Source organism: Octopus bimaculoides, chromosome 5, assembly GCF_001194135.2.
Source record: "Octopus bimaculoides isolate UCB-OBI-ISO-001 chromosome 5, ASM119413v2, whole genome shotgun sequence".
In the NCBI taxonomy this organism is placed as follows: Eukaryota; Metazoa; Mollusca; class Cephalopoda; order Octopoda; family Octopodidae; genus Octopus; species Octopus bimaculoides.
In genome coordinates, this window is record NC_068985.1 from 31,905,436 (window position 1) to 31,918,200 (window position 12,765).

At 35.5% G+C, this 12,765-nt stretch overlaps 2 protein-coding genes across 3 annotated transcripts in view; both read right to left on the reverse strand.

Moving 5' to 3' along the window:
* Nucleotides 1–1,203, reverse strand: part of LOC106867880 (proprotein convertase subtilisin/kexin type 7) — a 59,536-nt gene extending 58,333 nt beyond the window's left edge. The window contains exon 1 of one of the 2 annotated variants that reach the window (XM_052968261.1): nucleotides 603–1,203. In XM_052968261.1, coding sequence (XP_052824221.1) covers nucleotides 603–637 — 35 coding nt within the window. In that variant the 5' untranslated portion in view covers nucleotides 638–1,203. Of the gene's footprint in view, nucleotides 1–31 lie in introns of both variants that reach the window. The other variant, XM_014912941.2, reaches the window with a different exon arrangement.
* Nucleotides 1,204–5,368: 4,165 nt separating this feature from the next.
* On the reverse strand, nucleotides 5,369–10,367 carry LOC106867889 (COMM domain-containing protein 5). The gene has a single exon (XM_052968262.1). It carries the CDS (start codon nucleotides 10,150–10,152, stop codon nucleotides 9,445–9,447), a length of 708 nt encoding a protein of 235 aa, XP_052824222.1. The 5' UTR covers nucleotides 10,153–10,367; the 3' UTR covers nucleotides 5,369–9,444.
* Between the last annotated feature and the right edge of the window lie 2,398 nt (nucleotides 10,368–12,765).

Here is a 12,765-nt window from a genome sequence, read left to right on the forward strand (position 1 = left end):
ATATATATAAGTACGTGTATACAAAACATACCTTAATTCAGCGTCATTTGAGTAGAATCGTTTGACAAGAAACAAACCAAGACTTGGCAAAAGTTCTTTAAGTTCTGCAGGCGGATAGCAGTAAAATTCGGAAATTGCTATAAGTAACTTCACGCAGAGAATTAGAAAATTCTTTGTACATAAAAATGTTAAGAAAAATATTTTTGAAATGATATAATCAATTTCGGAAAAATAAAGTATGCATGATTTCCTGCTTAAAATTTTCGAAAGGGAATGTTTCTTGAGGTCCTATATACACGAATAAAAACAAACTAGTTTTTCCACAACACATTTGCCTTAAGAAAACAGGTTTTTTTTTCCTCATACAAAACTATTTGACTGAGTCCACTGTTTGCAAAAGTTTAAGAGCGCGATTGAAAAAAGTTTTAATCTGCCCGAAGCCCACCCTGTTGACGTGACAAACACAATGCGTGACCCTATAACCACTCCTCTCCAGTATACCCGCATTGCTATTCAATAACCTATTTACTGTTTTTCAATCAAGATCTGATCATTTTTAAGCATGTACATGTATAGCGAAGTAAGAAAGTGGGATAATTTACAATTGTTCGTCTTTAAAATAAACTAATAATTTCATATTTGCCAGTAAAGTCCAGATCTATTTGATTCAGTTGAAAAGTCGAAAAACGGGAACATATCCCAATATGTAAACAGGTATTATTCTTAGCAGTTGACGTTTCACCTGACATAGCAACTTCGGTGTTAGTTTACAGGAGTGACTTACAAAAATAATTTTCCGACAGGATAATCCAAAACGGATATTATAGTTTAAGCAGTGTATATATGAATGTGTGTGTGAGTCCTGTTTATGAACGTGAAAAAAACTGATTTTCACTCAGGCTTTGCAAACAAGCTCTTTAGATTCGCGGAAGTCGAAATATATTGACAGAGAAAAATACTTCACTTGGTAGTCGTAATGTATTGGATATTAAATTTATTAAAAAAATGGCAACGGAAAATTAAAGAAAAACTGAATAATTGAACATAGGTGCTAGCGTCGCTGTGTTACAAGAAACTTGCTTCTCAACCATCTGGTTCTCGGTTCAGTTACACTGCATGGCATCTTGGACCGGACCGACCAAAGCCTTGTGAGTGGATCTGGTACACAGAATCTGTAAGAAGCCCGTTGCATATATATGTGTGTGGGTGTGTGTGTCTTTATGTCTGTGTTTGTCTCCCACCCCCGTTTGACAACCGGTATGTTTACACCTCGTTCTATTCGTCTCTTTTGCGGTTCGGCAAAACACCCGATAGAATAAGTACCAGGCTAAGAAAAAAAAAAAAAAATACTGGGGTCGATAAATTCTACTAAAAATTCTTCATGGCAGTGCCCCAGCATAGCTGCAGTTTAATGACTAAAACAAATTAAAGATGAGTAATTGAACGTAATTAAGTTCTGTAAAGGAAATATGAAAAGATATGATTGACTTTTTTTTTTAAATGTAAAGCTTGAAGGCACATGATTTTAATAAAACATATTCAGCTTTTATAAAACATGTATTTGAAGTAAATAATAAATGAATATCAATATTTAGAAGATGGTGATAGCACGTCTTTTCTTCCTGTCTAAGTATTTTTGACTTTCAGCATCCATGCTGAAGCGGTTATGAAATAATATACATCATTAAAAAAGAATTAAAATCTATTTTCCATTAGAAATTTAATCTATTGGAAACATAGAAAAAAACTAATTTTCTACGTAAAATATAAAGAACTTGGAGAAATTTGTTTAAAGACAAGAGTTACTTCAGAATCTAAAATACAGGTATACGTATGTACGGGTGCATATACATACACCTGTTACATCCCCAAGCACTTACTCTTCCTACCTCTTCTTCTACATACACATATATATGATTATATAAACGCATTTCTTATTGTAGCAAATTGAATTTTGAATATGATGTGCATCTTATTTCAACAACCTCGACCGTTAAACAGTAAAACTAATTAGCAAAGCAAAGTGAGATAAACAGAGTTATGTACCTTGTTCAATATCACATGCTTGTTCTTAAGTTTGCACTCAACTGTAAAATTTCACAGCAGTTCTTCAGTCACTCATACGAATAATTCAAATATAACAATCGCTATAAAGGTGAACATAAGGACTGACGGATCAAACGATCCTAAAAACGAAATAGTAACCAAATTAAAGCACAGTCAGCTTGATATTGTTGGAACCGGAAAAAATTGTTTGATTCTGAAATTTAGTTGTCACTTAACATCAATGTGGTAAGAAATAGTCTTCTGTGGACCATTGATGAGTAGTTCACAAATCCAGGGCCCAAAATAGATTTTCACTTTTATGCCCATTGTTATTGGGACAATACTTGCTTTGCTTATTTATTTGCTTGTTTATGACAGCCCATCAAAGCTGATGACAACATCGATCCAGCACATTGTTTCTCATGGGATCGGACGTAGCTGACAAGACTAATACGAGACAGGCAGATCCTGTGACCCTGAACAACAGCTGCAAGGGGTTGCTGACAACGTCTCCTCTCTTCATGCAGTCTCCTGCGTCCTGTTTCAAAGTGCTCTACTCTAGCATCCCACTCGGATCTCCATGCCCTCAGATTAACCATGGACTCCAACCGGTTGGGAGGGACACCACATAAAATGAAAGACCACTTGAGATGATCATGAAAACGAAGTTTTGGATGTCCATGTCTCGATCACGCTGAAGAGGACCATCTTTGGCAGCTGGTTACCTGGCATCTGAAATCACGTGACTAACCTAGCTGAGAAAACAACCACGGATGCAGACCTTAATGCTGAAGATCCCAACCCTCAAGAGGATTTTGGTATGAGGCACCTTGTCCTTCCACATGAGACCGAGGATACTGTGATTGAATATGGAACGCTTCCAGTTGTCTAATCTGGTGCTGATAAAGGGTTAACCACTCAGACCCATATAGGAGGGTGGATACAATAAATGGAGATGTTTGTGCTTGTTCTACGATTTTCTTATTTTGAAAGACTTCATTTGCTGTCTCCTGAAAGATGCAGAGTTGATCTGACAGTGTGTCTCCTCATCAAGGAGTCCAGTGTTAGAGATTGTGCTCCCAAAATAGCAGAATGAGTCTACCAGCGGTAGAGGAGCATCATCAATAAGGAAAAGTTGAGGGGGAGGTTGGTACCAGAAAGCTGACTGGAGAACTTCAGTGTTTTGATGATTTACCTTGAGAAGACAGGCTGCAAATATCATGTCAAAAGTGCTTCTTTCTTATCGAAATCCACACTGGGACTCAGGCATAACTAGATTGATAACCTGAAATAGATGTCAGAGGAGAATACGTGAAAGGATCTTGCCGGCGTTATCCAGAAGAGAGATTTCTCTGCTGTTGCCACACTCTGTACGGTCTCCCTTGCACTTGTAGATTGCGACAATTTTGGAGTGTTTCCATCTGTTGGGTATAGTCTTCTACAAACAAAGATTGGAGATGTGAGGTGAGGTGAGGCCTGCCATACTTGTAAATCTCACCCAATTCCCATCATCACCGGGAGCAGGGCTGGATCAAGGTACCAGCAACTTGAGTAGTTGCCTGGGGTGCCAAGGAGGTCATGACAAAGACAAGGAAATTTCCATGATTGTCAGCTTGCATGTGCCAAAGTTCAGGTTGCCTGGGATGCCAGCAACCCTAGGGCCAGCCCTGACTGGGAGATTACTTGTCTTGAGACCACAGACGGCCTGTTGGTGTGTTGTCAAGCTCTATCAGGATATCTTTCCATGTTGCATCAAATAAGTACCAGTAAAGTAATTAAATCATGTATATTTCCATCATAATATTTATAGTCTTGTACAAATGTTAGAAATCACTATTCAACATCATCATTTAACGTTCATTGTACGTGCTGGCATTGGTTGGATGGTTTGACCAGAGCTGGTAAGCTGGAAGACTGCACCAGACTCCAGTCAGGTATCATAGCATCCAGCTATGGTTCCTATAGCTGGATGCCCTTCTTAATACCAACCACTCCAAGTGTGTAATGGGTGCTTTTACATGCCAGCAGCACAGACGCCATTTGCACAACACCAGTATCTGCCATGACTGTGATTTTACCTGGCTTGATGTGTTTTCTTCTCAAGCATTACATAATGCCAAAGATCTTGGTCATTGCCTCTGTGAAGCCCAACACTCAAAAGGAGCTTTTCACATGCTATTGGCATCAACCACTTTGATCCATGAGGCCCAACACTTGAAAGGTGCTTTGGGCCTCATAGAGGCAAAGTAATTATTGAACAAATTTAAATTCCATGGATAGCTATTACTTTGTATCCTTAATATAAATATGTTTGCTTCACTATATCATCAGGAAGCTCTTGACAATGTATCAGATTAAATGATATTTTAAAGCTTATATGTTAATACCTTTATAAAACTGTGTGTGGCATATGTTTCTTTCAAAACAAAATGCACAACAAAAATGTCTTTAGAAATAATTAGCTTGAATTTGATTGTTGTTAATGTGTTTTTGAAAGCTTTCATTTCAGGTAAATAGGTTTCTTTTCTTTAGTACATATTTTTTTAATTAGAACATGTGGAAGGAGTAGATCCAGGAAGATGTGGGACGAAGTAGTGAGAAAGGATCTACAGATATTGGGACTTACAGTGGGGATGACACCTAACGGATTGCTGTGCTTGAAAAGATATGTCAAGCTAAGTAAAAGTGTGGCTGTCTTTGCATACAGTCTTGTCCCCTGCATCCCTCTCCAACTGAACATTCCTAATCTTGCAGGTTCGTAGATGCTGGTGCCATATAAACAAGCCTATGCCAGTGCTGCGTAAAAGCACCCAGTACACTCTGTAAAGTGGTTGGCATTAGGAAGGGTATCTAGCTGTAGAAACCATACCAAAATGGACATGAAGCCTGGGCAGCTCTTCAGCTGGCCAGCTCCTGTCAAACTGTTCAACCCATGCCAGCATGGAAAATGGACATTAAATGATGATGATCTGGCAAAATAAAATTTAATAGGATGGTTGGAATGGCAGAAATAGTAAAATACTAGTCTAGCATTTACTTTCACTGAAATAGGTTTTATAAGTATTTCCCTGGAGGCTTATATACAATAACTACCAGTGATATACTGTAATTTGATTCAATGTAGACCCTCCCCAACAAAATGACCTTGAACTTTTTCTAAAGAATACAATTATTAAATTCAATAAACTACTTCCAATCAAAATGTTTACTATGTTTCATTGATGAAGCAATGCTGTAGCATAAAGCGAAGGAATTTAATTTGGTTTTCATACAAATCAAATTCCTGTTAAAATAATATAATAAATGGAAAACAAAAACAAAGTTCAAACAAACAAATAATGGTCTGTATTTGTAAAAATTATTTAGTGAAGTTAGTATGCCATGGGAAAGGAATACTGATGTTTCAGAACTGACAGAGAGATGTGAAGGGGAGCGAGAGAGAGAGAGAGAGATCTGAATTTATGTATGTTGTATAATATATACGTAGAAGCAGTAAAGAAAGGATGGGTGTAAACAAAATGTGCTTGGTGTTTCCATCTTCAGACAAGTTTTACCATGCAGCTTGGATAACATTTGAGAATTACAATAAAGTTATAACTAGGTTTCAGAATGTGGTGATTGTTTATCTTTTTCTTCTGGATATTAAATATATTTGTATTTCATCTCTCTCTCTCTCCCCCTCTTTCTTTCTCTCAAGTTTGACCATGTTGAATAAAGCTATTTTCTAGCTATTCAGTTCAATCTATTCGACAAGAACAACAAAAAATGACAGATAAGGTGTTCAACCAGGAAAATAGCAGATCTTCCAAGCAAAGGCTTATATGACCCAAGCAATTCATCGCCGTGATCTCAAATTGTCAACACTACCAATGAACATCACAACAAACATATGATCTATTCACAAACTATCGAATGATTTCACTCAATTGGATGGTTACTCTGCCAACGATAGGTGCATTAGTAAATACTGTTGCGCACTATAAAATATTCATTTCACTGGAGTTGATGAATGCATATATCTCAGATTCCATTTGGCTTAATCAATGCTGTTGCTCAGTTTTAATGAATTATGGACAACTTCATAAGAAACAGTAATCTAGTGGATACATTTGTCTATATGGACAATGTTCGTGCCTGTCACACAACACAAACTGAACATGATATTAATCTTACTAAGGTCCTGCAAGCTTTTAAAGATGCCCATGTTACTTTTAACAAGCAGAATCCAACTATAGTAGTACATTCAAGGACTTCCTTGGTTATACTATATCACAAGGATTGACCACACCCTATCTTCAATGACTGAATCCTCCATAAAAGAGTACTCTTCCAAATGATGTAGTCTCTTTTCATCAGCTAATTGATATGTTCTACTTCTACACCAGATTTTCCATTTCTCAAACAAAATTAAACTATAGATGAAAGTAGATACATTTCCACACATAAAAAAAAAAAAAAGCGGTGGAAGGGATTTCTTTAATTCAGTTGAAGAAGGCATAAAATTGTCTGTTATTCTTGCTGTTGATGGCATTATTCATTATTGAGATGGGTGTTTCTGATTTTGCCATTACTGCTCACTTAACAAAATAGGATATGTTGCCATTTTCTCTCATTCATTATGTAGTTCTAAACAGAATCACTCCAATCTAGAAAGAAGCATTTCACAAGTATTGGCAGATATTTCACTCTAGTAAAGGACCAATAATCAGTTAGTTGCACATATGACAACAATTAATGTGGTAAAACTCAAGAACAATAGATGGAGAATTGAACTCACTTGTTACCAACATAATATAATCTACTCCCACAAAAAGAGTATTTTGGCTGATACATTATTGTGAATTTGTTGTTCAGTCTGGAGCATCCAACATTTAATGACTTACATCTCTGTCATCATTGATCCTGGTATCACAAGAATTAATCTTACTTGAAATTTACCATGCTCTCTTGAAGACATCAAGAATTATCTACTGCATATTAAATCTGTACTGAACTGAAGCCTGTATTCTACAAATCACTTAGTTCTACTTTGATAAGACACTAAAAAACCTATGAATACCTCTTATTTGATTTCAAGTGTTTGTTACTTTCATCTCCATGCAATAACCCAGAACCATGTTACTGGGAAGCAAACTTCTTACCATGCAGTAATGCTAGTGCTTGTTTATTAATTTAGAATTAAGAAATTTAGCCTGAGGTCAAGCATAAGTGAGCAGGTTCATGAGTCAAGTCATTCTAGCCATAACCATTGGATTTTTATGGGGTAACTGATGTGATTTTTCTTTGCTTAAGGCACTAAGAATGATATTTAATTAAGATTTGATTGCTATTTCTAGCAGGCTTGGATAGTCATGGCAGCAATGCTTTCCAGCATGTTTGATCAGGTTTCACTTGTGGTTAAACCACCACCAACTTTCATTCACAAGGCTTTGGTTAACCTGGATGATCTTACTTATGGTGTCACACAATGAGATCAAATCTGAAACCACACTGTTATGGTTCAAGGAGATCATTTGGAATAGCTATCACTACCTGATAAGGAATGAGAAGGGCAAGGAATTGGGTGGATTTTTACCTTCATGTTTTTTGTTTTCTTTTTAATATTCCTGCATTTCATACAATGAAAATATGATTATGAAAGAATTTTTTTGTTCAAAAATTTCAACTATTTTTGCATCCCAATCCTTGTTCCCCATAAAGTCCACCAGATTCTAAATGGAAGAACAAATCAAAATGAGTAATTGGAGAATATGCAAGATAATTTTTTGCTAATATTCTCAACCATCATCATCAAGCTTATGCATAAGCATTCTTTCAGTTATAGAGAAGAATAAAAAAATTGAAAACCTGAAAAAAATTTTCTCAGAATCATATATCCAAAAAATTAAACGTGGAATATACTCCAAAAATTATTGAAAATATGTTAAAAAATTACTGGTTGATAGGTTGCTTATTTGACATATCCGTCTTAACATTACTAAATAATGTCAATATACCCACTTTCATTTTGTGATCACAAACCAAAATAATGCCATGTAATTTATTGCAAATTCAAGAACTTTTATATTATGGAAACAGCAAAGTCCTTGAAATAAAGCAGTTATAAGTGAGACAAAATGAAAGATTATGGAAAACAGCAGCAGAAATCTAAAAAGTGAAAACAGCATATTAAATTCAGAAATTATCTAAAATATCTTATTTATCAATAATATTTGTTGTTTTTTTTAAAATTAATGAGGAGTGTTCTTTTATTAAATAAAGAGTTTTCATTATTGATGTGTTTAAAAAAATAGGGTGGGAAGGGATAGAGAATATCTGCTATCCTGTTATATACTATTTTGGGCACTTATTTATCTGAAGAAGAAAAATGGGGAGGGGAAAGACATATTGGCTCTATTAATCAAATATCGATTTCAAATATTTTCAGAAGCAGTACTTATTCTATCGGGTTCATTTGCAGGGACGTAAACACACCATCGGTTGTCAAGCGATGATGGGGGACAAACACAGACACTCGATTACGACGGACTTCTTTCAGTTTCCATCTACCAAATCCACTCACAAGGCTATAGTAGAAGACACTTGCCCAAGGTGCCACGCAGTGGGACTGAAACCGGAACCATGTCCCGGGGTCGATTTACTTGTTTCAGTCATTTGTCAAATGACTGAAACGAATAAAAGAATATATATATGAGTTCTCGGTAGATTTCAAAGCAAGGACAGAAGATAAATAAGCCGCTAAAACGAAAAAATTGTCTTCGTTGTTATGAATTTAATTATAAGAGCAAGAAACACAAATTCATTTTAATTAAAAATATCGACAGTAATTCCGGACCCAAATTCACGAGATCCATTTGTAAACAACAAAAGTCCTAATCCGACAGTGTCAAAGCAGGAAACTGACGAGGGGTTGCCGCCCCTCAACCCCGACTCCCAATGGGTTTTTGTGTAAACCCGTTAACCTCAATGTTTTTTCATGAACTCTAAAGATCTTGGTCATAATTTGGAATACATTTCCTCCACACACATAAACCCTAACCTTATCGATACACAATGCAGTCTGTTTTTTAACAACAAACTCGAATAGTTTTTGTTATATCTCGGGAGGGTCTTTATGTCAAATACAAAAACAAAATAGGATAGTTTTCAATAAGGGAGTCCTAATATCCTTTAATGAAATATTGAATTATTTAAACTAACAAGAACGTAACAAAAGCCAATTAACAAAAAAATCCAAATATTTTGATTATATCTCCTGTTATTTCAAAATATAACTGAATTGCTTTTAAGATGCTCATCTTACTATATATAAAACACAAAATTTATATATTTGTTAAGCAGAATAGAAAAGAAAATATTTTTCATTTATATATATAAATTACCAACTGAATAAACGTTTTAATCTGCTAATCTTAAAATACTTTTTTTCTCCAAAGCTTCCATTTCTTTTAAAACATACGAAACATTGTATCGGAGTTCTTGAAATTTAGTCAATGGTACCTCGAAGGTTGAAACTTCACCATTACTTAGAATTAGTTCCACGAAGAGATACGGTTCTAAAACTCGGTTAAGCACGCTGGTGGATATTGTAGTGTCCACACGCCACCTAAAAGATTCTAATTTAGGTAATGAAGGTCTGCAAGCCAACATAGATGTATCAATTTCTGATCTTTTAGCTCCATACACAACAGTTTCTAAATCACTTATAAAGTCAGAAGGAATGTTCAGTTCAGCTAAATCCTCTTTAAATACATCAACCTTTAAAGCTCCACTTGGTTTCCTGAATGCACATGACAGCAGAGTGTGAAGCCCTGTGTGAATAATCCGTAATCCTTCTTCGTCAATTTTATTTGAACTTAATTGTTTAAAATCCAACTGGATACGTTCTTTAGAGTTTTCTTCCAAAAATAAACTTTCATCTTTTACTTTATCCGAAAATGTGAAACCAGAAACAACAGAATGTAAGATTTTGCGAAAATTTTTTTTATCGATATCCGATACGATTTTAGACATAGAACGGATCTCGGGTGGTATAACTGGTCCGACAAACAAGGTTCTGTCGATATTTCCACCCAGTCCTGTCCCTACAACTTTTATAATGGACATCTTTCAAACATACAATCTTAATTAGAAAGACATCAACATGTCGTTTCCACCCCTCGAGTCACGTGATGAAGATTTCCGGTTCAAATTTTACAAGCAGACTAAATCAGAGGAGCACATTCTCATGTATGTAGATGTAAAAGTGTGATTTGGTAAGCAAAGCTTATGACCTAATTTAAACTCTCCGTTATAGATGTTAAATGGAAAGTTGAGCAAATACTTTGATAAGTATATATCAATTCTAAAACGAACGTTATTCGAATGACGGCATGTACGAAACTGAATTTACACACATACACACACGCTAAATCATTATAGCAGGTCCCTGATCATTCGAATAAATACTCGGTTCGGTAATTTAACAGTTATTAGTAGGATTGTCAGTTATTCCTACTTTATCGGGAGGTTTTTTTAAAATGAAATAGAAATTATACAACCTATTTAGACGTGTTTTCTTTCTATGTAAGGTTTTATTTTAAAAATATATTTGGTATTTTGATAAGTTCTTGTTAGAAGTCCTTAAAGAAATTAATTAAATTATTAACGGAATAAATTTCTGATAGAATAAGCGTATCATCGGTCTTGTTATGCATAGACCACTGTATTACTAGCTGGTGGGGAGAAGCAGAAAGGGAATGTAATGGCGTTCATGCTTTCTCTAAAGAACTTATTAGCGTAAGTGAAATGAGCTGGTTAAAACGGGGAATTGAAACCAACTTGATGGTGAACAAGAGAAAACAATGATAGCGAAAGAAAACAAAAGGGTTTTTTTTTTAAGGATTGGCTACAAGTTTAATTACATAAACCTTGAATTTGCCTTAAAAGCTATTTTATAGGTTAGAGTATGATTTGGTATCGTTTAAAAAAAAGTGTACATAATATCATATCCTTGCCAAACTTTTCTTTCTACACCACTCCTTATTTTTGCTAGATCTGAATAAAGTAGCATTCCTTGCGAGTTCTCCAACACTGTGAGTATGTTAACAGATGTTGATATGAGCAAAGACGAAATTCCAGAGTGCCAACATTCAAGGGAGGAATAACGTGGTGTAATTTTTAGTATGCAGCCTAAGATGAGTCAAGGGTCAATGAATGGAAGTGTAGCAAATGTATACCATGATTCATTCTTGAAACTTTTTCATGCTCAAACACGAAATGTAACTGGTATTTGTCACATCAGCAAATATCCGACCAAAGCTTACCAATGAGACTCAACATACACATCATATTCTTTGATTGATGTCAGTTAAAATTCTAATGAATCTGTAGGGACCTCCGTTACAAATCCAATGAAGAGAGTAGCAAACAACAGGCAGGGAACAGAGTCAGACGAACACATGGACAGATTCAACCTGGTCATCAGTTAGTGAGCAGCTTGTTGATTATTCTAGTCAGTGAGAAGTCCATGAGACAAGATGCTATTGACAAGTAAAGATAAAAGAAGCAGGGTTATGAGTGATGAAGTAAGACTGCAAGTGAAATTCTTTCTATAACTGATCACATAAGCCCAACAGAACTTGTCATGTGAAAAATTTTGCCTAATTCTCTTTCAACAACCTGACTGTCAACAAAATATGTACACTAGTTAACTATTCAGATATATCGACATTCATCAGCATGCAGAAAATTCTTTCTCTACCTAAAGAAGGACACACCTACATTGTGAAATGAACTGTTTTTCTATTCAGGTTTCGCTGTATCAGGGTATTTCTATCTGAAGTAATGAGAAATATATGATGAATTTTGACTTGTTCATTTCATCAACTCTGGTTCATTATCCTATTGTTACACTGGTGACCTTAGCAACAATGAATCAAAGAATTTTTTATCCAACATGTTCTTGAGTGAACTTTCACAAGCAACATCTCAGCAATTTTTTTCTTGCTACAGAACATTTTGCACATATGAGATGCCCAAAGAACACCAGTTGTGCCTTTTCAACTTCTATACAATCTGTAGTATCCCTAAGGATCATGTCTTTCTGTATTCATTATCCCATTGTATGGCTCATTTATCTCAAGGAACAATTTCTCACTGGATTTTGGCAGACAGCATGTGTTTCCTATGTTATTAGTGCTATGCCATCAGAGATAATTCAAGAAATCTAAGATGTATTGGTAGACTGGTATTAACACAGAGAATGGGCCAAGAATTGTGTCCGTTGCCAGAAGGTAAAAATTCATCACGATGCTAAATCACTTCAATGAACTTTCTGAACACTTAATGCCTGCTTTCACTATATACCTTGATATTGTAGGGTTGCTTTCCCTTTAAAACTTTAAGCACTTTATATCTTATATATCTTGGGATCAATACCTCCAGAAAACCACCTTTCATCAATGAAATCTATAAATAATGCTATATATATCTTTACAAAAGTTGACCAAATGCATCACAATCTCTTTTCTCATCATCTACAAATATTTTTCAGGTGCAGGAGTGGCTGTGTGGTAAGTAGCTTGCTTACCAACCACACGGTTCTGGGTTCAGTCCCACTGCGTGGCACCTTGGGCAAGTGTCTTCTACTATAGCCTTGGGCTGACCAAAGCCTTGTGAGTGGATTTGGTAGACAGAAACTAAAAGAAGCCCGTCGTATATATATATATATATATATAT